Genomic DNA, 27,365 nt, shown 5'->3' on the forward strand with positions numbered 1-27,365 from the left:
TGCATAAATGTTTACTCCACATGTATGTATGCAAATACAGATTTTGACGGATGCCGCTCTTTTAAAGCGCCAAAGGAAAGAAATAGAGGAACTTCGAGCAAAACTCAAGGTATGTATTAAAAAAGTTATGTTAAGTCAATGCATCTTGAACCTAAAAAATCGTATACCTGCGGCCACAGAACTCTCAAAGTGAACACTTGGATGAAGATGTTTTGCACTTGAGGAACACCCTGCTACAGGTCCCTTTCTAATCCTTAAGCACATCTTATCTCTTGGTTGTAGAGTATAGTGCTTAAATAATCTGCGTACTGTTTTCAGAGTGAACTGGAAAAAGAGAGAATTGCTTTAGAGTTGGAGGAGGAAAGGAAAGCTAAAGAGCAACGTGAGAAGAGGTTGCTTCAGCAAGCAAAGAAAATCGAAAATCTTAGTTCGTTGGTTTTAAATTCAGAGAGAGATGATAGGGCTATTGTTTCCAGTAAGGTCAGTACTCATTTCCTTTATCTCATATGTACTAGTAGTCATAACAAGTTGCCCCATTTAGACAGCGGAACAACAATGTAAACCCATCTCTGATGTCTTTATATTTGTCCCTTGAACAGAACAAAAGAAGGCAAACATGGTGTGCTCGACCCCTGTCGAATGAATTCAGTGTCGAGGTATAATATACTGTAACATGTTAAATTCATCATTCTGAAAATCTAAAGGTACATTGTTCTTTTGGGGTCGCCATAGCATCATGGGCTGATTGTTCTCATATCATTTATGAAATGTTAAAACAACTACCCCAAAATATTCACTTGGACGCCCTTCTTTGTGGGTACTTACTTTAGTTGTCTCCTCTTCTTTAGTTCCTGGGATAAATTACATGTGATATTCCATTTTTGTGGTCCTTCATATGGATACATGACATACTTCTGTAAATGTTCATGTTATAGTTTTCTTTTCATGTTCAGTCCATGACAGAAATTCATCAAATTTATAGAAGACTACATATGGTGTTAAGATATCTTTTGGGCATCTCTACAAATATTCAGGTTCAAGAACCTGCTTCTGAACAATGCTCTGCAAGCAGCTCAGTTCGTGACGAGCGTAACATGGGGATGCCCCCATGTTTTGAAGAGCTAATGCAAGAAAGCTACGCCAGCAATGGCGAGCCTTCTGCTCATGGCTGTTCATTCAGTGATCTATCGAATGAAGATGTTTCTCTTCCCGATGCACATGCTTTGTTGCATGTTACCAGCAGAAGAAAGCCAAATACAATGGTGTGTGACTCTCATTTTCAATTAATGCAACATATCGCTATTGAAGCTTGATTGGAAAAGTGAATCCACATTTTTTATTGCAAATCCCTTCTGAATTTTGAAATACATTGTCTTACAGAAGAAATCAGATCAAGAGCAACTTAGGGGTTCAGTGCCTGAACTACCCCAAGACCCTAATGAGCGGAAAGATGCCATGCTAAGTCAAGAACCTAGTGGCTTATCTGCTCGAGAGTCCGAGGCAATTCTTGTCATTAAACAACTTCAAGACCAGGTGCTAGTCCTTTTTCTATGATTTCCCTATTCTGAAATGTGTTTCCAATAAGTATTTCTGGAAATCCCAAGTAGGTAAACTCGCTGGAGTTAGAGAAGAGTTTGATTCAAAATAACTTGGACGATGTTCTGGAGGTGGCAACGCAGCAGAAGGCTTCTTTCAGTGAGAAGTATGAAGAGGTGAATTATCTTATACTGTATTATATTTAAAATTCAAACATATCCAATATGTTACTTCCTTTTGGGTGCTAGGTAGCTTTGTTATCTTGTCAGGCATGTTTTATTATCGATATATTTGCCTATTAAATCATGAGTTAACAACTTTAACATGCAGTTTGATACTACTTTGGTCTGTCAACTACCGCATGTTGCTGAGTTTGCTCCCTTAATTACGAAATTGGCCAAATAGATCTGTGTACACAAATTTGGCCATGTTAGTCCTTCTGCACAGCTGCCATCAAATGTGGACATGTTGACTCAGTTTAAAGACAACTTTCTGACTCACCACAAGAGAAGTGGCGAGAACACCATCATCTACTTCTTAGAGTTTATGCTGTCTTGTGTGGACTATTTGTATTTCATCAAAATCGGTTGTTACAAATCTTTTACAACAAAACCATTTGGTTTGGTCCTTGCGTCTTGCATGTGCTGCTAAGGCCTAAAAAGAGCTGTTACAGATATTTATCAACACGTCTGCACTAAGTGATTTAATAACGACCACCAACGGAGGAAGTCCGCAGGGTGATGAGGGCCTGACGGGCACGTTGAGAGTGACGGCATGGACAGTGAGCGACCCTCCTTGATGGCTTCCATCTGCTTTCCTGTCGTGGCGAGCATGGCAGGAAGGGTGCTGAAAAGGAACTTGGAGAAGGAAATCTTGCTGACCATGATGGCAAAGGCGCCAAGGAGGAACTTGGGTAAAGGATTGTTGCTGTTGACGGCGATGGTGAGGTTGCGCACTTGCGCTGGAGGGCGAGCACAAGCAGGAAGGGCTTGGTTCACGAGCTCAAGCAATAACTTGGCGAACAGGACACTGGTTGGGTATAGCCAATTGCACCCGCCCAGACCCTGCAATTAATCAACAGAAGATAGTTAAAGAACCAAGTTGTATGTTAGCTTTATTAAACAATATCATGTTATTTTAAATTTTTTGATATTGTCATACATGTGGTGATAATCAAAATTGCCCATGAACCAATCGTCCAAAAAAGAGGGAGCAACAAGCTTTGCTTACCATTTTGTACATGTTTTCTGTGGAGTACCATCAAGTAATCTCATTTTGACTGGCATCTGGTGAAGCTGCCATCTGTTTTCACTATCATCTAAGACTCCCATATTTAGATTTACTTCTAGGGCACAGATATAAAAGAATATAGCTGTTATACTATCCATTTAGCTAAGAAAACCACATAGCATCTGTGTGATACTTTTTTCTTAAATGTTATCTGTTCTTTAAACTGTAAGTCAATAGCCTGAAAAAAGTTCATTACAGACATTGGTGTCCTTCCTTCATTATGCTCTACCTGCCTTGCATTAGCTTCATTATGTTTCCATGCTGCTTGCATCATATGAGAGCTATTTAGAATGGATTTGGATCTTTTCCTGGTAATTGTCTATTGATTCTTGGCCTGGTTTCAGCTTCAGAAGAATGCTCTGGCGGCACAAGAAGAAGCAAAAATTGCTGGTGAGAAGCTATCAGCTCTGGCTACTATTGGAAAATCCAAACAAGTACTTTCCTATCCTCATCCACTTGCATTGTTCTTTCTCTTCTCTAATATAGTGCATAACTAGGATGTTTAATCAGTTCTCTAATCTTCTTAAACCATTTTGATGCCGCAGTCTGATTTATTGACATGATTGCGTACTTGAATGAAACATTTGGTATAACTACAGGAATTAGCAGATGAATTCCTCAGCGACGTGTCAATGGAGACTCAAGGAATATCTGTGCAGATGGATCAAACAACCCACTCAGTCGACAATGCTATTTCTTTCATTGAGGAACTCTTTCAGAGTCTGTCTGCGATTGCAGAGAACGTAACTGTATGTTTCTCTGATGATAGTATCTCCATAGTTCATTGATTAATCATGTCCCTCTTCCCCTTGCTCTCCTTTCCTCAATATTCACGCTGGAGTCGTTTCATTAAACAAGTTGTCTCAGTCAAAATTCAATGTTGGGTCAGTGTGCATTTTACTAAATTATTGGTATCACCTCATTAATTAAATAATATGAAATACTTTGGCAATTCAAATGTTGAATGTGATCATATCCTCTGGATATATTGTTTATGTATAAGCTACTATTTTGGTTACGCAAATAAGTATTTGCATGAATGGGTGCCATCGACTTTGTAAACAAGTTGAAAAAGCTATGCAGATGGTCTGGTAAATGTCTGGTGCCTATGGAATACTTTGTTCTGTCTATTATCAATTTGCATATAGATCTATCTATGTAGACTTAGTACTGTAGTTAGCGTTTCTGGCTGAATATTGTTTTTCTTGTAAGTACTATATTTTGAAATGATCTCAACTGTTCTTTCTGTAGGAATTCAAGCAGTCTGCTTATGGGCATATAAAACAATCCAGTTGTGTGATTATGGATCATGAGAAAATGTCAAAAACATTGATGGAGAAAGTCAGCAGACTTGAATTGGAGAAGGTAGCTATATCAACGTATCCAATCCACACTTAAATTTTGACCAGGCCATACATACTTAAATTCTAAGGAGCTACCATTCGCTAACATACTCTGACTTGAGTGCAGAAGCTGCTACACGAACAGTTCCTTAATCAACAGGATGAACTTCAGAGGATGAAGTCCAGTCTGGAAAGCTGTGAGAAGTCCAAGGATGTCTGTCATTACTTAAGCTATCGTCAGTCATCAAGTTTCTAACTTCTTGTGTCTGCTCTAACAATGTTACTTATACTCAGGATTGTATTCTTCAACATGAACTTGAGAAGGATAACATTCTCTCAGAGCTTCTAACTCTCCAAAAGGAAGTCTCGACCTTGTCATCATCTTCCTTGATGAAAGAAAAGGAGTCTATCAGAAAGGAACTTGAAAGAGCGAAAACAAAGTTACGAGAGACTGACAACAAGCTGAAGAATTATGTTCAAGAAAAAATTAAACTTGAGGTTATTATTTTGTACACAGTAATTTGATTGTTCATTACGTTGGCACAAATTCAGGTGTATCTTCTCCAAAACGGTAAAACGTAGCAAGTATGAATCCATACTCTTTGTCCAGGGTGAAAAAGCAGAGGCACACAGGGAAATAAAGAAGTTACAAAGCCAGAGGACCCATCTTGAACGTGATTTAAGGAAACATGATTCTGTCACTGTTGATAAAAGACATGAATTGAATGTGAAGCCAGAAGAACTTGCTGCGTTTTTTGATCAAGCTGTGCAGTTGCAGGTTGCAGTCTTCCCAATTTGTATTACTTTGTGCAAACACACTATTCTTAAGCATCCTGATACATGTTGAGGTGCTCGTATGATACTGTTATAGCAAGACTTACGTAAATCACCACAGCTCCAGGAATAAACCCAAACTCCAACTACAACTCATACCATACAGTGGTTCTAGATAGCTGGTATACCATTGTGGGTATAACATCACTTGTCCCAAGCTACTGGCTAGGAAAAACTAGTTTTTTTTTGGATTCTAATAGTTTATTGCTCTCATACCTTGTAGTTATGCCGCAAGTTTTTTTGATAAGCCCGGTGTCAATGTCTCGTTTCTTTATCCAGAAGGTTCATCATTCTAACTGACTTGCAGTCAGAAAATGAGTGCCACCTTACAATACATGTGTTACATATGTATGTATTACGGCATGAATGGCATGCAGTCTGTTCTTCATTTACTGGAGCTTATGTTTATCTATGACCGTGTATCTTGTTTCTTCATATTCAGGAGGAGTACCAAAGGCTTGAGATTCATGCTTCTGATATGGAAGATGAAATTGCTTCTTTGCAAGAAACTTTAGCTACCTTGACTGCAGAGAAGGAAGAAGCGCTATCTAAAGTAGAGTTTATGGTGTTGGAACAGGAAGATCTCGAAAACAGGCTTACTTCCGCAGAATCAAAGATAAAATCCTTGAACGACGAGATTGCTGTATTGGTATACTTAAAATGGCTTTGCAGTATATTTTGCCAGATCCCCCACACCTTTTGTCTAACCCAAATTTTTTTCACCATGAAATTTCTTTTTTCTGTGATACAGACCAAAAAACTTGAGGAATCTGAGTCTTTTGGTAGAAAATTGGAGGCTTCTCTCAGTTCTATATCAAAGGAAAAAGAAGACTTGGGAATGGTAATTAGCTTTATGGTTTTATCCAAAACGTCGACACTCTCCGTAATTTGTTTCATTTTTGTGTGCTCTGAAATGCAGCAACTTACTGATGTTCTTCTGGAAATGGAATCTGAAAGTTCAATGTGGATAGCCAAGGAGAAAGCATATTTAGAAACTAAGCAGCAATTGGATATATGCACTGATGAGAATAGTAAATTATCCGAAGATTTGATTAAGGTACGTTAAATAGAGTTCTCTTGATTACATATACCTGCCAGATCTAATTCATGATCAATCCCCAACGTCGACAATTAGCATGCAGATGCAATGTGGTTATCTTCTAACTGATTTTTTTGTGTGAATAATTCAGTACTGTCTAGTTTTGGAACACATTGTGAATGTTTTTGTTTTTTGAACGGTCACCGGGGGGGGGGGGGGGGGGGAGAATCCCCACCTGAATATATTGCTCAAAAAGCTGCCAAAGCCAAGAGTCGCCCCTTAAGCTTTGGCTGATCCAGTTTATAAGGGAAATTGGATCAAAAACCTAAACAAGTTGACCCCGTTTATGAGGGAAACCGGGCCGAAAACCGTGCAGGTAACAAGGTTACAGAAGAAGAGAGAAAAATATTGATGCCCAGGAGAAGGCACGACCTAGCTAGCAAGCAGAAAGACCAACACCACGAGAGACACAAGTAGATGTGGGGTGTTGTTGAGGGATCACAATGCTAAGACTATGCAAACAACCTAACGCACCGCACCTGCGTGCGTACCAAGCCTCACGGCACAACAGAGGATCATCCATAACCAACGAGTGCCAAACCATAACACGAACCTTGACTAGGAGTTCCGCCACGAGCGGTCGAGACGATTAGCAGGTTGGGGAGGCATCATTGCGTCGTCATTGAGCAAAGGTGAACCAAGACAACACCAAGAGCCCGAAGCTCGCCGCAGCACAACGGCAACCATGGGAGGGTCTTGAGCGTGCACAGCAACAGTACGGAGACCACGCGAAGGACAGCCGAAGAGAAATCACATGAAGAACACACCAATCATGGATGACACACTAAATGATGGGCATGGGCGGATGGATGGTGGCGAAGGGCTCGACGAGGAGGCAATGTTGGCGACGGTATGGGGAGGACGGGCGGAGACGAGTGGATTGAAGCAAAATGGAAAGGTCACACGGAGTGCAGAGAAGTTCACCATACGGACGTGAAGTTGCAAACCGCGCCGTCGACATGGAGGAGAGCCCAAACCAAGCAGGTATAGCTCAAAGACCACGCCTCCAGGAAGGAAAGCGACACCGGATTGGCGCCGCCGTGGTCAGCTGACACATGGGTCAGCAGGGATTTCTCCCAAAGCTAGTACCAGATCAAGGCCGACGTCGTCAGAGCAGCTCCGACAGCTGAAGCAATGCAAAATGACGACTGACGGGCCACCATCCATAGGGGTTGAAGGAGAGGCAGGCGTGGGGTGATGGAGAGTCGAGGAGCCGGCAGGGGGGTGGGGAAGCACGCAATGGAGCGCAAGGGCGAAGACGGCCAGGTTGGACACTGCACATGGCAGATCCGATGCACGCATGCTTGGTCGTCGATGTAGGGGACCTCAAAGGCACAGCCAGCTGGCGAAGATACTCCGGCCCCGCCCAAGCACCAGAACCAGCGCAAGCACTGGGGATGAAGCAGAGCAAAGGAGGTCGGGCTGCCACCCCGCACCACCCAGGCAGGACGAGCAGGCAGACCAAGACCCGCACAAGGCGGGGAGCATGGATCCCGCAGCCGCGGCACACCAGCCCGGAGCAGAGGAGGGACGACGCGGAGGATGGCGGCGCAGGTCAAGAGCGGCGAGCACCGGCCGGATCTGACCGGTGGAGGACGCCGACGGCCACGGTGAAAGTGGACGTTGCGCGGCAGCGCAAGATGGGGCGAGGCGGTAGCAGGGAGGTGGTGGAGCGTCGGCGCGCGGCAGGGCCCGGAGCACGCCCGGAGAGCTGAGGACGAGAGGGATCTGGATCTGGCGAGTGGAGATGGACCGGGAAGGGTCGCGGCCGTGGGCCGCGTGCGTCCTTGCTGCCGCCGTCAGCCGCTGGGCTTTGCCCTTAGGCTACCTCCGGCGACGGCGAGTAGGGAATGGGCGGCGCGGTTGCTCCCTGTTGTTGGCAGCGGCGGGGGCCTCCGGAGTCACGAGAGCGACCCGGGAGGCAGCTATCGGAGGTACCGCGGGTCTACAATCTCAACACATTGTGAATGTCAACTGACGCTATATCTATAATTTGAGTTAGGCAGAAGCACTGTGCATGCATGCCATCTGCAGTTTAGAATTATTCGACTAGTGATCCGTTGATCAGTAAGCAGTAGAAGTTGTTAGTAATTATACCATGAAGAAGGCATGAATTAGGCCAACTCCACCGCACGACCCTAAATCTATGCCCATTTTGTCCGGATTTTGTCCGTATGGGGTAGAAATAGGGAGAACAAATGCCGGACAGAGGCCGCACAAACTCGCTGCACGCAGCGCTACTACCCCATTTTCACCCCATACGTCGTGGTCGTGGGTGCACGTGGTGGGCCAGGTACAGAAAAGGAGAGTGACATGTGGGGTCGAGGCGGACACAGACGGATGACGAGGATGCGAAGACGTCCGCTTTCTGTCCGCTTTGGCCCCAAACCGAGAGCAACTTTGGTCTGGAAATGGGGCAAAAGCGGACACGGGCCGGACAAAACGTCCGTATGCTCCCATGCGCTGGGTCGTTTGATTTGTCCATTTTACCCCAAACGGACACAAACGGACGATTTGGGGTAGAAATGGGTCACGCGGTGGAGTTGGCCTTATGTTTTGCCATTTCAATTTGACAGCTCAAACTAGCTTCTCAAGTTCCTTCCGTTTATTTGATCCATATTGTACTGTATTTAGTACTCATAGAAGGACATCACTATATTTACTCATTTTTTATTAGACATCCATTGGCCTGTCTTGGTATACAGGAACAAGTATGGGGTACTGCAAGATGCCTAATTTTAGTTTATTTTTTTAGTTCATGTTAGTTCCATGTTTATTTTCATCAATATTTTTATATAATTTTCTCTTTCTCATTTCTTATTACTGTATATTATTTCAATATGTCACTAGGTGAGACAAGAGCTGGTGCAGTGTAGAGAATTGTTAAAAACTCTGGAAGACAAAATGATCCTTTCTGTGGAGCATAACATAAATGAGGAAAAATGCTGGTCAGTCTTCTCTCAGAACCTCTTTTCAATGCAACAGTACCACTCTATTGTGCTTCAGTTTTGTATCGACTTGGTAGGTAACAGCATGCACATAGTCTATTACTAATGTAGTTTCATTCAATACTTTTCACACGGAGCTAAGAATGCTTCATATATTTTGAATGTGGTTTGATGAGAAACAAAAGAACAAACCTGAATGATTATGCCTTACACCAGAACTGTACCTAAATATGATTGATGCACTCAAAATTATCAGAAGTTCTTTTGAATCTTTAGAGCATTAGCGATGAAAGCAATTTTAGAACGCAGGCAGTTACTCCAGTGCTAGTGAACATAAAAATTTATAGAGTAAATCATCATAGGTTCCAAGCAATAACAAAAGCATGGCGTGTTTGCATACGCTCATGTACTCAACTTACTGCTAGTTATGTTATCTGATGCAGCAGGGAGAATCGTGAAGAATCAGAACAACTCGTGGAGAAAGGAAGAAACATTGATAATGAAAATGTAAGCCTTAAGCCCATCCATTTTTGCTCTTAGTGTGAAATTCATTTTCTTAGAACATCAGGAAACCAAATTTAAAATATGCATTCATATTGTCAGGACTACTTGCACACAAATAAGTATCATCACCAGGACAGATATGTTGTTCCACTTTTGAGTTTTAATGATCTTTCCCTATTGAGAAACAATTGGCTAGAGTTTCTTGCTATGACTTGGTTGTTCATGGATCACACAAGATTGCTGACCATTAATATTTTTTATAATTATTAAAAATTTCAGTTGATTTTCTAGGGAGTACAACTTCAGGAGATATATTTTCCATCTTTTGTGTTGACTCCAATTTTGAGCAGGAACTTTGCAAGCAACTACAGCTTATTTCAGAAGAACGTGATAGCTTACTTTCTAAGATGAAACAGATGAGCTTAGTCATCAATGAATTAGAAGCCTTAAAGGAGGTTTCTAATAATAAGGCAAGTCAGATAATTTGTTACTCCCTCTGTAAACTAATATAAGAGCATTTACGGAGGGAGTACAAGTTACAAGTTATCTCAGTAAATTAAATTTTAAGTTGTTTTTATGTGTCATTTATGCAGCTACTACAGGCCAAAGCTAATATGGATGAGTTGAGCTGTCAGATATCTGCCATGGAGGTCAAGATGAAACATGTAAGCATTGCCGAACCCATCACTCTCTATGGTTGGTTCAGGCAGAGTATTTCTGCAGTTTGAGTTTTGAAGTGTTAAATCTTCCAGAATAAGTGCCTGTTACTGTACTGAGTATCAGCATCGAGCTTTGGAAATAAATTCATTGTAGCTTTGCACGCAAGCACGGTTCTTGTAGTAGCCTGTGCTGAGATAGGAACATCTGCTGTTTTATTTTATTTTATAGCATTTTTATGTGTTCATTCATTTTTGGAGATGGAATATCATAAATATTTCACTAAACACAGTACTAGGACCCTGAAAGCAAAAAAAAGTATACAAGCTGATGAGTTTAAATTCTACCACAGAACACATTCCCATTTTCAGAATCATAAGTGGGCTGATGGAAGCAGCATATAGTTAATCATTCTGGCATGTTTTCATTGCATAAGTTGCTTGTTTGCGCACTGAAGTGCTATTCCAATAGATGGACATGCACTCGAGATGAAGATTTATACTGACACCAACCCTAGAACCTTGTTTCCTATAGTTCCTCAAGTTTCCAGAGAACTGAGTGGACTACTTTCAGAAACCGACTGTAATGCTGGTATTTTTGTGCCACAATAATGCTATTGATGAGATTTCGTAACTTGACTATTGACACTATATGTAGAAAGCATTGAAAATTGACACAGTTGACGCAACAAAGAAATTCCTGATAATTCTCTTGCAGTGCTGCGTCATCAAATTCCGGAAGAAACTCAAATTGGTGGTTCTTGTTGTCCTCTTTAAACTGTCGTTTTACTAAAAATTTCCTGTTCGAGTTTTGTCTGATCGCGCGTTCAGTAAAGCAGTGACTGGCCAGTGAAATAGAAGAGCACACTGCATGCCAGAAGATCGCCAACCAGCATAATCTCTCCGCAGTACCAGTTCCATAACATGCTTTCCTTTTACAGGATGCTTCGACCCACAACAAAGAAAAAACAAAGCTTCGCATGCAAATCCGGTGGCTGCAACCAGAGCTCGACGCGAACCGCGCAAGGCTTAAAGAGGCAGTGGAAGAACGGGCGCTGATGGATGAGAATTATCAGGAAGCAACCGCCATGCTGAAGGCAAAGCTGAGAGAGACGTGCCGTGAGGTCCTGAAGCTGAGAGAAGAGCTTAAACGACCAGAAGCCGCATCAAACTGACGCAGTAACCTTTCTTCTTCGCAGCTACGTGCTCCTAACCTAGTTGAACCGTTTCACGTGCTGGCAGCGGCGAACATTGCCTCAATGCAGGTCTGACTCTTTCAGACTGGTGCCTGAGCCGGCTTCATTAAGATTGCCAGGTTGTACAGAGACCGTCGTATTCCGGCCTGGACCGCTGGTGCCTCGTGCTGCTGATAGCTTTGCCAGCATTCCGCTCTGAACTTGTAATACACTGTATTTGCTTGTGGTCTAGTGATTTGGGCTTGGATATGGACGGGTCATGGGCATCAGCCGTAGAGGTCGACTGGTACAGGCTGGGCTTCACTCGGTGCTGTAGACCTCTAATTAGCCATCCAGATCGTGAATCCAAAATTTCAAAGATCGTACGTTTATGGTTCTTGGCCGCCCTGGGCATTAAAGGCATGGTTGCATGCTGAACAGGTTCGCAAGTACGTATGCTCTTACTAGGCTGGTTTATTGGTTGATCCTGAACATGTAATGTGATCATCTATAATGGTGATTAAGCATCTGAATAACCGAGTTGATGCATCTATCCTGGCCGTTCGTGGAAAGGGAATGCGAGGTTAACCCGTGCAGTGTTAAGAGACCGTGCTCGTGTTAGTTTGAGGCACTTCAAACCACAGGCGAAGAGTCTGCTGAAACTCAAACATGTTTTCAGTCTGCAGCAACCTTTTTCTTAGGAGTCAAAACGTAACTAGCGCGGTGCACGTGTTGCCAGGTGAACTGGTAATTAGCATAGCCAACAGCACGCTGTTTGTGACACCGGATGCTTTCTTTTCCTATCATTGTCTCCATTCTTTTTGTGAACGACGTCGAAGAGAGCGAATTATGTTCCTCGCGAATGGCGTTCTGCAGTTTCGAGACCAAACACACTACTTCATCTACCCAGGCACCCAAGCTGAACTGAGTGGCTGACCCGGCCGGAAGACTTTTCATTGGGGAGTACGTAGAAAGAAGAGAAGACGAGCTCGCCTCCCACTCCGAGGAATGAATAAATCATGTTTGGCTTGCAAGAATGTGGCATGGGCACCCCCGTCCATGTCCATCAGTTCAGAATCAGAATCTTGGAACTGGCAACTTGGGGCCGACCGACACAGGTGAGGTGAGGTGAGAGCGTGGCGTGGCGTGGAAGCAGCCACCGGAAGCCTTTTTCTTTGTGCCATTCCTTCCTGATCGCCGTGCCTGTCCATCTATCTAATCTACCTCAATGGTCCTGTCACCGAGACGAGACATGGTGGACGGGACGAGGAAGCTGCCGGCCGTGATGGTCGAGCGTGGATGGATGACGGGACGGACGGACATGATCCGTGCAATCACGCACGCTTGCCCGCAGGATCCTCGGCCGCGGCTCCAGCCCCAGACGCAAAACAATTCCACTACCACGTATACGCAATCATGGGCACACGGCCACGCTAGTAGTTATAAACTTGTAGTAGGAGCCGTGTGGTGGACACGCGGCCTGCACATGTCCCCGTTCGTACTACACGAGGCTGCTCGTTGCTCGTCGGTCATAGCATGGCGATACCACGAAAAAGTGCAGGGAAACAAGCGATCGAGGCGGCGGCAGTGATGGCTAATGACAGGGGAGGGGGTGTGGTGCTCCTTGAGGCGAGCGATGATGAAATCTGCGAGATTCCACGTACTACCACCGCTACTACGACTGCATTCCCAGCCGTGAGTGCGACTGCCCTGCGTCTGCGTCTGCGTGCATGATTGCTCATGATGCGCCCCCGCAATGGCCTCGACCGGATCCTTATCTCGAAGCCCAGTGGAGACGATGATGGAGGACGGAGGAGGAATGGATGATCCATCGAGTGTACTGGGTACCTCCCATCGAGTTCCAACCGGGCCTTGACCGAGGCCTTGACCCCCACTTTTAACCCCGCAATCATTGCCCCGGCCAGGGGCTTGCTTTTTGGTTTGATCTGGCTTTTTGTTTGTTTGGCCTTGTTGCCTTGTTCCTTTCCCTATGCAAAACGCCAAGATCAGCTAGGTTGCTAGACCTAGGTCGTAGGACTGTCCGGGCATGTAGGGGAGGCTCACACGTCCAGCCAAGAGCGTCGCGACGAAGGAGCAGGACAGTCGTAGTAGTACGTCTCAGTATCTCACGTACGTGCCACGTACATACTCCGTGGTCGTGGTGCACCGGTCTGGCGGCCCTGGCAGCGCCCACACATGTAGGGTTGCGTGCATGCGTACGTATGTCTGATCTGATCTGCGACCCGACGGAGACGGACGGACGGACGGACCGGTCGATCGATCGATATTGCTAGCAGGGCAGGGCGGCACGCGTAGACGGGAGACGTACAGTGGCCCGCCCGGACGCGCATCCCGCACCCGCCGCCGCCGCCGGGCGCGCGCTGCCCACCGCACGGACGCACGACGGATGGCCGAACTCCCATGGCCACGCACCCGTGACTGGACGCCCGAGATGGACGGACGGGAGAACTGTGCACGCGCAAGGCGTGCGCGAAGCCACGAACCGCGCCCATGCCGCCGCCCGAACGGAATGCCCGCCGGGGCCCTGCCGGGACCGGCCCATCGACCACATGGACACACGGTGGCGCGGACGAGCATGTGGATCGCTAGCTGTTTGAGCCCAAGGAGCCTCCCTGCGTGACGAACGTGCGTGCGTTTTTAGCGCCTTGCTGTTGGGCGTCACGGAACGGATTCTGTCCGGTGGCGCCGTCGTGGGGCTCGCCGGCCCGGCCGCTGGGAGAGGAGATGGCACTATCGGCCGGGCCGTGGCTAAGGAAGGCGACCGAGGCGAGGTCCCCGCCGCGCCCGCCCGGTCCACGGTCCACCCAATCCAGGTGCACAGTGGCCATCAAGATCGAGCGCGTCCAAGGAGCGACTGATCCGGGTGAGCGAGCGAGTGACCACCGAATCGGATCGGCCGATCCCGTTGGACGGCTTCTTAAAGTCCAAACAGAAGAGCGGCCTTGACTGTTCACCTTGGAGCGGCACACAGCTAGTACTCCCTCCATTGCTCAAAAAAAAAAAGTTACTACTTCCTCCATTTCTTTTTGCTCCGCTTATAAGATTTTGTCAAAGTCAAACTGCATAAAGTTTGACTAAATTTGTATAAAATACTATGGAAATCTACAATACTAAAACTATATAGTATGAACATACGTTTCATGGTGCTTTGATAACATTGATTTCATATTATGAATGTTTATATTTTTTAGAATGGCTAGAAATCAGTCAGCTAAATTTTTGGTTTGAGGTCAGTCGATTTTTGCACTGTTGGATGGAAAATCAATGGCCCACACTCTTCTTTAACCTCTGGATACATCTCCTTCCTTCATTCATTCAGAAATCAATCGACGCCGAATTCGCATCAACTAACTGATGTGCGGCTAAATTGTATATTTTTTAATATAAAATTATTCAAATTCTATAAAACTTGACTTTGACCAAACCTTAAAGCAACTCCACTGGGGTGACCCATTTCGTCCGCCCGCGTCCGTTTGAATCGGTGCGGACAAAATAGGCGGCCCAACGCGCCGACCCAAACTCAAATCGTGTCCATCTGGCGTCCACGCCGATCCATTTCCGACCCAAAATTGCACCTGAAATGCGTCGGCGCGCACGCGAAGCGGATGCGCCGTGCGTCTCCTCGCCGTCCGCCGCGGCCCCACCTGGCAGTCGTCCAACTACGACGGTCAACATAATTTATAACGCCCGCCCACCTTGGGCCCACGCGTCAGCGACGGTGGTCGTCCTTTTTTAAGCCGGGCATGCGGCGGAGCCGTCCTCATCCACTACCACTCGCCCCTCGTCCCCATCTGGCCACCCCTGCCCACACGCCGGTGACAACCCTAGCCACCGTCAGCATGGATTTCTTCTCCGGCATCGGCAGCAGCCGCAAGGGCAAAGCCCCCGTCCGCCATTCTCCCTCCCTCCCCGCCCTCCCCGCGCCGGCGCGCGCTCCCCGTCAGAGGCAGCGCATCAACGTGTCGTTGCACCAGGCCGAGTGGCACTAGCACCACCGCGTGCCTTTGCCGTACCCGGACGTGACGCTGTCGCATGACTGGCATTTAGATCCGGAGAGGATCCCAGTGCCGGCGGTGCCGCGGACGGCGAGGGCCCATGCGGAGGAGGTGCGGCGCCGGCGGGCGTTGCTGACGTCGGAGCAGCGCGCCGACCCGCACTTCGCTGTCAACTCGCCCAACTGGGCTCGATGGTTCGCCTTCAAGCACGAGGAGGCGACGCGGCGTCCGCGGCGTCGACCACAGCCTGCCGCCGCCCGCGCTCATCGTCCGCGACGAGGACCAGGAGGCCGAGGCCGCCTACCAGGCGGCCATCAAAGAGAGTGAGGAGGAGGAGCGGTGGAGGGAGGTGGACGAGGCGGCTTCGAGGCTGCCATGGCAGAGGCCATGGCCCTCTCCGCGGCGGGCGACTGCGTCGTGCCGCCGGTGGCCCCGCCGTCCCCGCGCAAAGCCGAGCCGGAGGAGCCGGCCTACCTCAAGCGCTACTCCTGGACCGGAGTAGTGCGTGAGTGGGTCAACACTCCCCGATCTGGCTCGGGGCGACGGAGAAGCAGGAGGCGGCCTACGTCGACCACTGGCGCCGCGTTCGGCTGGCCGAGGAGCGCCGGGAGGGCGAGCGCCTGCAGATGCTCGAGCGCGAGGCCGAAGAGGAGGCGTGCCAGGTCCAGGCAGCGATGGCAAAGCCCGACATCACTATCGTCTGGAACACGGCGTTCCCCTGGGCCGGCCCTGCGCCGACGTTGATCGACCTCACCGGTCCCGACGCAGACGCCGCCGCCGCCGAGGATGTTTAGGGCAGCGCGTCGTCTAGTCTTTGGTGTTTTAGTTAATGTAATGTGGACTTTCGCCGGCCTTCATGGCCTGCTTTTATGTTTAATTAAATGCATGTATTTATTTTCAAAATGCTTGCAATACTTTTTTTGACGCGTCGACGAAATGAGTCGGATCAACGTTAGGTGCTCGTGCCGATCCAAACACAGCGCCGGACGTTTGTGTCTGTCGGGCCGATCCAAACGGACAAAAAACGGACGAAAGCGCTCTCCGTTTGAATCGGCCCGTTGAAGTTGCTTTTATATGCGGACTAAAAAAAAATGGAGAGAGTACGTGCATCTTCCTCCATCCGGCTTTGGCATGGGCAGCCCGGTCGCTCTCCGTGTCCGTTGGCCTCATGGGGTACCCTGCCCGGACTCGACTCGAGGCTGGCTATCCATATCAGCAGCCACACATAGCCGGCTGCGAACGTGGCTTGCGCAGGAGTTTGAGCGTATCAGCAGCCACAAATTGCTACAGCTGTTTGAGCGTATGCACGGCAGGAGGTTCTGAAAGTCTAGCAAAATAGGTGTCCAGAAACTTTTTTATGTTTGTTCCTGGCTTTTGCTTTTCGCTCCTAGGTCCCTAGCCCTAGCTAGTTCGGAAGCTCGACTCGATCGCCCAAGAAGCTAGTGGAAGCCGCTGGTCAGAGTGATTCGTTGCTTAACGACAGTGAAACCGGACCGGCAAATCATCATCGTTTATCAAGGCGGCACCTCCCAGCTTTACCTGCCAGTGAGATGGACCTTGCAACTGGAAACGCACGTACCACTGCCCCACGCTACGGCCTACACCGCAAGCAAACGGAGTAGTACTACCATCCGGTCCGGCACCACCGTCGGATCCACGTCGGCCTGACACGCACGGATCACCTCATGCATGCACGAGAAAACTTTTGAACCAGCAGCCGGGGTGGATCGCCTCGCCTCTGTTTGGACACTGGAGACGACCGGCGCAGGAGAGGGGACAGGGCCCGTGGAATGTGATCTCAGCGCGATCGCAGCCGCGCCCCCGACCGACCCGCCATTAATGGCCTGGCTTCTACGTGAAGGCAGCGCAGCGCAGCCCCAACGAGGCGGCCCCGTGTGGGCATGGCAGGGCAGAGCCGGGGATAGATAGACGTCGCCCCTGCCCTTGCCAGGCACATGCATGCACAGGCATGCACGGGACAATTCATCCCGTTCATCTCTCCGAGGCGCCACTGCTCCGCAGCGCCAGCAGTTGAAAAAGCCGAGCGCACCGGCACCGGCAGCGGCATGCACTGCGCCGAGCGAATCCGAGGCATCCATGCCATGACCGGCCGCATCATCCTCCCGACCCCCGCTGCGCCGAGGCCGAGCGCAGCGCACCGACCCGAATTCGCTCGGCATGCGACGTGGATTCGCTGGGTTGATTAAAACATGGGCGGGAGAGCAGCGGGCAGCGGGCATAGAAAAGGACGCCCAAGTTGCACCGCTCCGCTCGCGGTTCCAACTTGCGGGACAAGGGTTGACATGCATGTTCGCCGCTTGACTTGGCGGATCGGCACGAGGGCGTCCAGTCAGCCGGTGAGCGGCAGGAACGGGAGAGACCACATGACACCGGCAGCGTGGAAGGGACCAGCCGGTGTGTTTCTGTCCTCGCCTTGTCGCTTCGGCCTTGCCAGCTATGGTCCTGGTCGGAACGCCGGTCGCCGGCACCGGCACGCCCGCGTGTTACCGTCAACTTTTTTCTTCTGGGAAGGACGTGTACGTGGAGTACAATCTTGTGGTTTAAACATGTTTTTTTTCACCGTTTATTTGGACAGAGCATGCTAACTCACTTCCATGTACTCGAGTATTCCAAGTGAGCCTTACTCGGGTGCATTTCCTTTCCGTGTGGTTTCGGTCTTGACGGCATTTTTCTCTAAATGTTGCCGAGGGGGTGGTTCCCCATCTGAATTTCCATTAAAAAAGAAATGTGTGTTTTTAGATCTACTTCATCCGTCCCATAATATAAGAATATTTTTAACACTAGTTTAGTGTAAAATACGCTTTTATATTATAGTAGGACGGAGGAAGCATCATTTATCCCGACGAGAAGATGCCACGCCATAGATCAACATTACTTTTCTATACATGTGTTTTGAGTCTATTCGACCAAAGAACCAGATTAGAGACTATATTAATAAGCATTATAGATTACGCTAACCGATGTTAATGACATTGCCTAAAAAGCAATGCATTTCGCATTCCAAATCTCTCAGAAGACAAGCACGGCCATGAAAGGTTGCGGCAATGTTGGGAGCTATGGAGGTACGATGATCTTCCACATGTTCTTGATGACATTTCAGTTTGGCATAATGCCAATTGCACGCTAAGCGGCCTTTGCTTTGGGGCATTGGACGAAGAGGTGTGTGTGTGCGGATTTTAGTGGCCCGCACACACATGGAGCACTTGTTTGAAGGCATAATTGCCTTTTTGTGCATGTTTCAATGGAAGTTAAGTCTGTTATTGTGCAACAGCCAACCAACTTTTTTGATCTTGTTTGGCACACTGATGACCAAACCATTGAGAGTGTAGGATCATTAACAACTTGGTACATAGTGGGGTGAGAACGGCTCGCCACCAATTATAGTTTGTTTATCCGACGGTCCAGTGAGCATAATATCCTGCAGTAGAACACAACACGAGACAAGTTCTTGCATTGCAACACAGGTTAGCCCATTACAGTGAAGAGCCGATCACATCATCATGATTATGTGAACATGAGTATTTTGGTTCTGGTGGTGGAAATAAATTGCAAGGAAAGCAGTGCCTAGAGGTACTGGTAGTAGCCATTTATATCTAACCAATATAAAGTAGATTTCCCATCCTGCACAGTACATTGACTGATCTCTATCAAACCTTCAAGGTGTTTCCGGTGTATTTTAGCTAGGTAGGATACCTTTGTACCAAGTGAGATGGGGAAAGCTAAGTTATGTATGATCCACTGCTTCCATGGTAGGTAACGGTGTCATGAACTAGGGGGGTGCTAACCACGTCGGCCTCCTAGTCATGGTCGGACCAAGGACCCCAGGCAATCGAAGAATGGGCCATGTTTAGCATGACCCACAGCGTACTCAAGATGGAATCCTCCAAACACTTGGCGCACACTTCAAGGCATGTTTAAATCATCGGCAAGCTTATCCCTAGATGTAATCAACATACATGTAACCCTAGTTACCCCGGTCCCTATGTAAACCGAGGGGTTTTAGTCCGTATGCTTAAGTTAGAGACATTCACATACAATCTCGAGGTAGACCATCTTGTACTTTGTAACCCCATCACATCAACACAATCAAAGCAAGACACGAGGTTTTACCCCTTCCAGAGGGCCCGAACCTGGGTAAACACAGTGTCCCTATTCTGTTCCCTTACCATCGAGATAAGATCCACATCTCGGGACCCCCTACCCGAGATCTTTTGGATTCAACCTCGATAGTGTAGGCTTCTAGAATGTAGGAAGTTGAAATACAAACTTCATCATAAGAAAAAAAATGTGCTTGGATGTTTTAAAACCTAAACCACTTGCATCTTTGGGTGACAAACTTTGTCCCATGCTACAAAGCATTGTACTACCGAACAAGTGTCTTTGTTAGACCAGAAGAAGCATCATTTTTTGTCTATTCGCTCAAAAGTAGTTTTGGCAAAAGGAAGGATACCGTGAAATATGTGGGTAGTGAGTCAAGGACTGCAGAGAGCAAGACTAGGCGGCCACCTTTGCTTTGGAGAAGTGTTGTCCATCCATATAGGTAGCGATCAAAGGTGTCAATTGGCGGCTGGAATGCAGTGTTGGGTAGATTGGTTGGGGAGAGAGGTAAATCGAGGTATGTTTGGGGAAATTCAGATAGGGTTGTCTGAAGATCTGTAGCCATGGAGCTTGCGGTGTTTTGATCGACATTTAGAGACACGAAAGTGATTTTATGGAAGTTATGTGGAGCCAAGTGGTAGCAGCAAAATCATCAAAGATTGTTTTTTTCTACCGCATTTGACGTGGCCTTTAGAAGGATGAGTGTGTCGTTTGCACATTGTATAATTGTTGATGGTAGGTCTTGTTTAATGGGGTGATGTAGCTCATTGTTTGCATGGGCCAAGACGATCGTTCTTCTGAGAAGGTCATACACAATGAGGCAGAGGTAGGGGAGCGGATCACCCTGTCGTAGCCCCTACTTGCAGTTGATCCATGGCCCAGGGCAACCATTTAGCAGGACATAGGTTTTTCTTATAGTGTATAGGTTATTTATCCAACTGCACCACCTCTTAAGGAAGCATCTTTTGGCAAGGATGGTACGCAGCGAGTCCGAAAAAACTGAGTAAAAAGCATTGTGAAAGTCTAGTTTGATAATGAGTGTTAGAGAATTGAACCTATGGCAACAGTTATAGCGATTAGTAGCATATAGAAAGTTTTTTGAGATGGATCTCCAAGATAGGAAACTGGTTTGATCGTCAGAGACAAGTAGAGCGATGAGTGTCTTTAGTTAGTTTGCGAAAACTTACCCAATTGTTTTAATGGGGCGGTTTTGTAGGGATATAAGGCGGAAAGCATCTGGTGTTCTGGCGTCGTATTTTTATGGAAGTAAGACCATTAATATCCGACTTAGGGAGGTTGTGTCGATTTGAAGGTCGAAGGAGCTCGCGAAGAGGTATTCAAATGATGGTTTGGTGATGGGCCATAATTTTATGTAGAAACCTGCCGCAAAACCATTGGCGGCATGTTTTGTGTATGTATTTCTTTGTTCTTAAACCTAGGCATATATTAATCAACAATATTCATACAATCATCAATAAGTTAAAGCCTCACATGGGGCGGAGCAAAACATGACTAAGATTATCATTCTTTTCTCTCATACAAAACTTAGGGTCTCTTTGATTTGGGTGATTTCAAAAACACAGGGAAATGAATAATATAGGAATATTATAAGATCGCATGAGCTCTGATCCTATTCATTCATCTTGGTGAAATCAAGGGAGCTCTGGCATATATTTTGGCTTTCTCCTTGAAGCAGTGAGATTAGAGTTTCTCGCCGTGCGTTTATGATGGCGAGATTTGTTGTCAGACACTTCAAACCGATTCAAGGCTTAACGAAGATGATGCCGCCGCCCGTGACTCGAGGGCGCCGGACCTTAGGAGCACGTGCATGAAGATTTTTTACTGTCATCGACAAGGTCAGAACGAGTCCGGTAGGGGAATGGCGCGTCAGTGGCTCGTTCTGTTGGCGGTAGTGACCGTTCAATGGTCTAAGGACCTCGATGTGATTTTTATTATGTTTGGGTGCTTTATGCTAGTGGTGAACTTTTATGATACATCCGGTTGCTTTTTCATACAAAAAATCTAATGAAAACTAACAGTTACTCCCTCTGTAAAGAAAATATAAGATCGTTTACATCATTATAGAGAATACATTTCTTAAGAAAGTATGCGTCCTTTCAAATTGAAAATTGCGGCGAGAAAATGAACACTTTATGTTTCATGGCGTTCAATACGGCCGAGTCAGAAACAACACATTTTTTTTCATTTGGCTGAAAAGTAGCAAACCGGAATAATTAAAGTGACACGGTGAGGATGAAAGGTCGTCAGTTCATTTGTTTACCCCTGATTCCAGCGAATCGGAATAACGTGTGACGGGGGTGGGTGGTTTGAAAAATCTCGATGGTGGTCCGCCTAAGTGGTACGTGCTTACAGCATCTCTAGCCGTGTCTTCAATAAAATTCTTTAGATGATTTTTTAGCTGTTGACGTTGAAAAATCGACCTAGTCACTTTTTCAAAGGTTTTTTTTTCCGCCGGTTCAGACCGAAATTGGTGCCGACGGACCCAGCCCGAACCCGACGCGCTGGGACGCCGGCCGAATCGTTTTTGGCATGAAAATCGGCGGGCCCTTCTTGACAGCGGCTCGGCTGTTTTCGTCGCTTCGTCGTCCTCATCGTCTCGGTTTTCGTGGGAGAATCAATGCCAAAGCTGCCGCGTGCTGTCGTGCCGGTCAGCCTCCATTGATGCCTCACGGACGACACAGTGAAAGCGGGGCGACGTGCGTCCCTCGCCCGCCACGCGTACACATGGCGGTCACGCGGGCGCCGTCTATATAAGTCGCCCCTCCCGCACCGGTGAGCCACGCACAGACCTCGCTCTCCACTGCCGACGCCCCCGTTTCCTCCTTTCTTCTCGCTGTTTTCAGTTCACCCAATGGCCGAGCGCTATCCAGGCGATGGCGCGGTGGCGAACTGCTTCGGCCGTCGCCACCTTCACAAGGACGAAGCCCGGCTTCTCTATGAGACCGAGTACCCAGTCCCGCCGGACATGCGGGTGCCCGGGGCATGGAGGATAAGCACCGGCAGGGTCCCGGTGCCACCGCTGCCCACCGAGGCGGCGCATCGTGCGGAGATCGCCCGCCGTGCCTCTCTGTCGCAGGCGGCGAGAGAAAGGCCGAGGTACACCCCCGGCAGCTCGCTGCGGGAGCCGTAGTTCCGTTGTCGCCACGCCGAACAGCTCGAGGCCACCAACGGCGTCGTCTCCTCCGGGAGGCTCGACGCCGACGGGCGCCGCCGATGATGGGGCGTGCCCGGCCGCATGCTGGAGGCCGTCCTCGAGTACATCAAGGGCGGCAACACGCCGAGGCTGGAGTACTCCGCTCCTCCCACCTTCTCCCGCCGGCGTGGGAGCTCGTGGACGTCGAGACGCATGGACCTGACGTCCTCGTTCTCGTCCGGCCGCTCGTCCGGCTCTCCCTCCCTCCTCCCCGTCAAGCCGGAGCCCCAGGACGCGCCGATCAGACGGCGCACCCGCAGCTGCGGCGTCTGCATCGCCGAGTCCTCCCCCACCTCTGCACGTCTCGTCAGGCCGAAGGTGGAGTCCGACCTCCCCTCGGAGTACGAGGCCATAGCCCGGTCCGACTTCTCCGACGAGGCCGCCCTAAAGTGGGCGCGAGACGACTACCTCCGCGGCGAGATGGTCCGGCAGCGCCGAGCCCTGCAGGAGATAGCCGCCCGCCAGCGTGGGCGCGAGGACGAGTACGACGTGGTGATCCTCGACAGCGACGAGGATGAGGACGCCCCTGGACCGTCCAACCCACCGCGCCTCGGCGACCCTAGGCAGGGGAGCAGCAGGGACGGCGGCCGCGGAGGAGACGACGACGACAGCGGCGACTACACGCAGTTCTACAAGCTCCTCGGCACGTAGAGCTTCAGGGTGGCGGGCGGCGAGGAACGGCGAGGGCGACGGCTTGTCTAGTAGTGTTTTTTTTTCTTCTTTTGTAAAATATTTTATGAACTCGCTGAAGTTTGGTTAAATTTGCGTCTTGTTTGTGCGAATGTGATGCCGGATTTTTTTTAAACATGAACGCGGCGACTAGGGAGTATTACATCCCTGGCACGTGGTTTAACGTTGGTACATCTTCAGACAGCGATTTTTAGCATCTCGGGGCAACGGCTGAAGATACTTTTACTCTAACGGGAGAACACACCGCTCTGAATTTTTTTCTGCCGTGACCCATAGAGACGGAGGTACAACGCGATTCGCGGCGACTGGATGCTCACAAACGCACTGGAGAAAAGCACGGCCACCTTCTCCGGCAATGCGTCTGGCAGTTAACTTGCTTGGTCGATGCAATGTCTCTTTGATCACCTGTTTAGAGCGTGCATTAACTTAGTTAAACACAGTACATATGATTCACATACACTGATCACTACGAATACACGCACACTCTATCCCTAGATTATTTTTGAAAGATTGAGACGGTGGGTTTTGGATTGACAAAGTCATTATGGACGCCTATAATCGACAGAAATATCATTTCCCACCGAAAGAACATTCCACCTATACAAGATACACAGATGTCAAGCATGGGTCATGATCCTAGGTGGGTTGAGGGTACAACCATCCTTCAAACCATCCGACTATACATTGGGACATGATACGTGTGTTCGTATTCTTCTAAATTTAATTCACACCTTTAGTCGTTGGTTCCTCAAAAAAATACATGATGCAGAGTGGACTCCTTTCTTCCTCAAAGTTGGTGTGCTGTGCTCTACTATCTCGCTCGTGACAAGCACATGTACTCCTACGTGCACGCACAGTGCAATCCACTCACAATCATTTGAGCCGCAACTCATAGCCTAGTAGCCTACTCAAATGGCCAGCGTGCCGCGCATGACGACCGTGCAAATGGAATCAAGAGAGTTGGGCTTTCAGTTTTCTATGAGATGGCTACGTACGCATTTACGTTTTGCGACGAGCCACCTTTCTGCTGGCTCGCGGGGGGAGATGCACCGATCATATCCTTGGCTGCGAGAACAGTGAGATGGTACCTTAATTCTAATCAGCTAATCATGAGCAGTTAATGATGCGCATCTTTGATTAACATCTTGAAAGGCAACCTTGGCCTATATATTCATTCATTCAGGGTCCTGGATCAATGAATCATTTCGCGTGCGTGGAGTGCCAAACTGCTGGACCACCGTTAGCCGTTGCGATCGCTTCATAATTGCCGAAATGTACTGAATGGGCCTTAATTTTCTAATTTGTTTAGCGAAAAATAGTTATGCAAAAGTTTTTTTTGAAAAGAAGGAAGACCTTCGGCCTCTGCATCTGGACGATGCATGCAGCCATTTTATTAATTATTCCCAAAAACCTTACAAAGTAATATATCAGTAGGTCTGAAGCTACCGTTCTGGCAACATGTGTCGCTACTCCTATCCACTTGATGAAGGGATGCTGATAGTCCGAGCCTAATACGAAACAGACCTCGCAGCAAGCCTAACATCTAGAACCGAAGACCCCAACCAAGCCACTACCGGGTCTGGGGCACACACCGATCCGGCGCACTCTCAGACGCCGCCGCCGCCGTCTTCCACCGATCTATCTTCAGAGCATTTGCCGACGCATCGACCTTGCGAGGCCTACCATCGACGTCACCACGACGCAAGATAGCTCCAACCTCCTGCGTGAGTCCATCTACCCGCATCGAACGCCGAGACTTCACTGCGCCACGCTGCCGAGATCTGTCGTCTTCGATGCGGAGGAGGAAACACCGCTCCACCTCTGGGCGCATGGCCGGCCACCTGCTGTGATGCCATGCATGTCCAGCCCCGGGAAAGCAGGCAGGGAATCACAATCTTCAAGATGATACCCTCAGGAGGGGAAGCGACGTGTCACGCCATCGTCTGGCCCTGCACCGCAGGTTCTACGCTTTCACCCGAAGAAAGTGACCCGAGAATGGAGGAGGTTGGAGAGCTCCACGACGCCCCCCAGGAAGAGAGCGACATCCGCAGATGCCGTGCCGTCGTCTTTCACCGGAGGAACCCTACCTCCGCACCCTCACGCTGCTGGACGAAAGTTAAGGCCATGTATGGCAAACCATTTTACAGTGTCTTCAGTTCAAAGAATTGCAAGAGAATTTAATAGAATTCGGTTGTGTGTATACCAACTATGTCATGATTTTTGCTGCTTACCGACACCTCTTCTTCTGCAACGATGCTCTCGAAGCGGAACTATATGCAATAAGAGAGGGCCGTGTGTTGGCTTTGGAGCGATCAAGCCGTCCGGTGGTCATCCCATATGACAAAATGACAACGCTTTCTTCTTTGTTCACCGATAGTCTTGATCGCTCGTCATATGGTCATTTAATATCAAAACAAAATTCCCTGACAAACTATGAGAGAATGTAGTGTACCATGTCTTCAATTTTTGCCAGCTGACTATAACTCTGCATCTACTCCTTCCCCACCCCCCACCCCTCCAAAAAATGTGTCCATGTTTTTCAGTGGTGCAATCTCTCCCTAATAATAATAAAGCACGGATTGAATCTCCGGGTTCACCATCACGGAGTTTTTATGAAAAAGTCCCTGAAATTTATAACGATCAACCCGCACTCCACCCCTGACGTTCGCTCGATCGTGCCACCCTCGTGTTCGATCGATCGTGCCTTATGTCGCACGCTGATTGGGCCTATTGGCACCTGGGCCTTAGCCTATGTTGTTTCTTCTTTAAGCTTTTGCCAATAGCTGGCGCAGGAACATTGTCTCAAAAAAAACTGGCACACGAACAAGAAACCCACTAGGGCACGAAAAGGAACTCCCACGAAACGATCTAGAATTCAAACCGTCGAGCCAAGCCGATCGCCATAGGAGTCTTCTTTCCCTACATACTATAATTTCCATGTTGTTTTCCCTGTTTGTTCTCTCCCATCTCACGTGGACAGGATCTTGAATAGCGAGACCCCGACGGCCACGGCAGACAGATCTTGATGAAAACGAGGAGCACACCGAATAATGCGGCGATGAACGCCAGCAAATCAGCTTGTCTACCTTCCACAGCTTGGCAGCGCCACAGGCGTCGATTAGCCTGGCCATGGCGGTGAAGTTGATGCCGGAGAGGATCACGTTGGGGCCGTTGTGTAAGAGTTGCTTAAGAAAAAGGAGCGTAACCAGCACCGTCGCCGCCACGTCGAGGAGAGACGCCAAGCTGCCATGGTGATGATGCGGCGACGCAGAGAAAGCTTTCGTCTCTTGATTGCTTTCGTCTCCTCAACTTGGCGAAGCCGAGTGCAATATTTTTCTTCCTATGCAGATACACGCGACAATCAGATGGGTTGGCGTCCGTCCACTCTTCTCCATTCAATTCATCGTCCAAGACGTACATGCACACTTGGCTCAGATGGTTGATGCTTGAGGTGGTTCTTACATATGGTGCTGTTCTGATGAAGTGGACATGGAGGTAGGAAGGAACTAGCTAAATTTTTTAATGTGAGTACATATGGTGCAAACGTTGTTGTCCTTTAGCCATTAAGGAGGCGACGCGATCCAGCAAAGTAGAGGTGTTCCAATGGCGTTCCGGCGTCGGCTCACCTTGATATGGGCTGGTAGATGGAGTGGCCGAGGAGCCCAGATGTCGAGACATCCAAGAACGACGATGCCAAGGACGACCATCTTGGTGTGCATTACTGTCCTATCATACCCATATCCAGTTGCATCACGTTGTCAACCAGGCGAAGCGGTAGAAAACTCGCGGAGCAATAACTATGACTAATCTCTATTTTTTTTATCCTTTGCAACACACGTATTATTTTGCTAATGGCTATTTTGCATGATTTGAGCATGGCATAAACACAAGCATTTCACATACACAACATGCATGCTCTTTCTATCTCAAATTTCTTCTTA

The 27,365-nt window shown here is 48.2% G+C and overlaps 1 protein-coding gene across 2 annotated transcripts in view; it reads left to right on the forward strand.

The window, feature by feature from the left end:
* Positions 1–11,783, forward strand: part of LOC125509441 (P-loop containing nucleoside triphosphate hydrolases superfamily protein) — a 39,788-nt gene extending 28,005 nt beyond the window's left edge. The window contains exons 11-31 of one of the 2 annotated variants that reach the window (XM_048674422.2): positions 41–109; positions 180–239; positions 319–480; positions 600–656; positions 1,035–1,262; positions 1,381–1,533; positions 1,608–1,712; positions 3,171–3,260; positions 3,426–3,575; positions 4,078–4,191; positions 4,297–4,383; positions 4,464–4,667; positions 4,780–4,947; positions 5,446–5,652; positions 5,755–5,844; positions 5,923–6,060; positions 8,953–9,050; positions 9,494–9,557; positions 9,905–10,024; positions 10,148–10,219; positions 11,152–11,783. In XM_048674422.2, coding sequence (XP_048530379.1) covers positions 41–109; positions 180–239; positions 319–480; positions 600–656; positions 1,035–1,262; positions 1,381–1,533; positions 1,608–1,712; positions 3,171–3,260; positions 3,426–3,575; positions 4,078–4,191; positions 4,297–4,383; positions 4,464–4,667; positions 4,780–4,947; positions 5,446–5,652; positions 5,755–5,844; positions 5,923–6,060; positions 8,953–9,050; positions 9,494–9,557; positions 9,905–10,024; positions 10,148–10,219; positions 11,152–11,385 — 2,670 coding nt within the window. In that variant the 3' untranslated portion in view covers positions 11,386–11,783. Of the gene's footprint in view, positions 1–40; positions 110–179; positions 240–318; positions 481–599; positions 657–1,034; positions 1,263–1,380; positions 1,534–1,607; positions 1,713–3,170; positions 3,261–3,425; positions 3,576–4,077; positions 4,192–4,296; positions 4,384–4,463; positions 4,668–4,779; positions 4,948–5,445; positions 5,653–5,754; positions 5,845–5,922; positions 6,061–8,952; positions 9,051–9,493; positions 9,558–9,653; positions 9,840–9,904; positions 10,025–10,147; positions 10,220–11,151 lie in introns of those variants that run through there. The other variant, XM_087526312.1, reaches the window with a different exon arrangement.
* The last annotated feature ends 15,582 nt before the right edge of the window (positions 11,784–27,365 follow it).

The sequence above is a fragment of the Triticum urartu genome, chromosome 5A, assembly GCF_056163025.1.
Source record: "Triticum urartu cultivar PI428250 chromosome 5A, HENAU_Tu73, whole genome shotgun sequence".
NCBI lineage: Eukaryota > Viridiplantae > Streptophyta > Magnoliopsida > Poales > Poaceae > Triticum > Triticum urartu.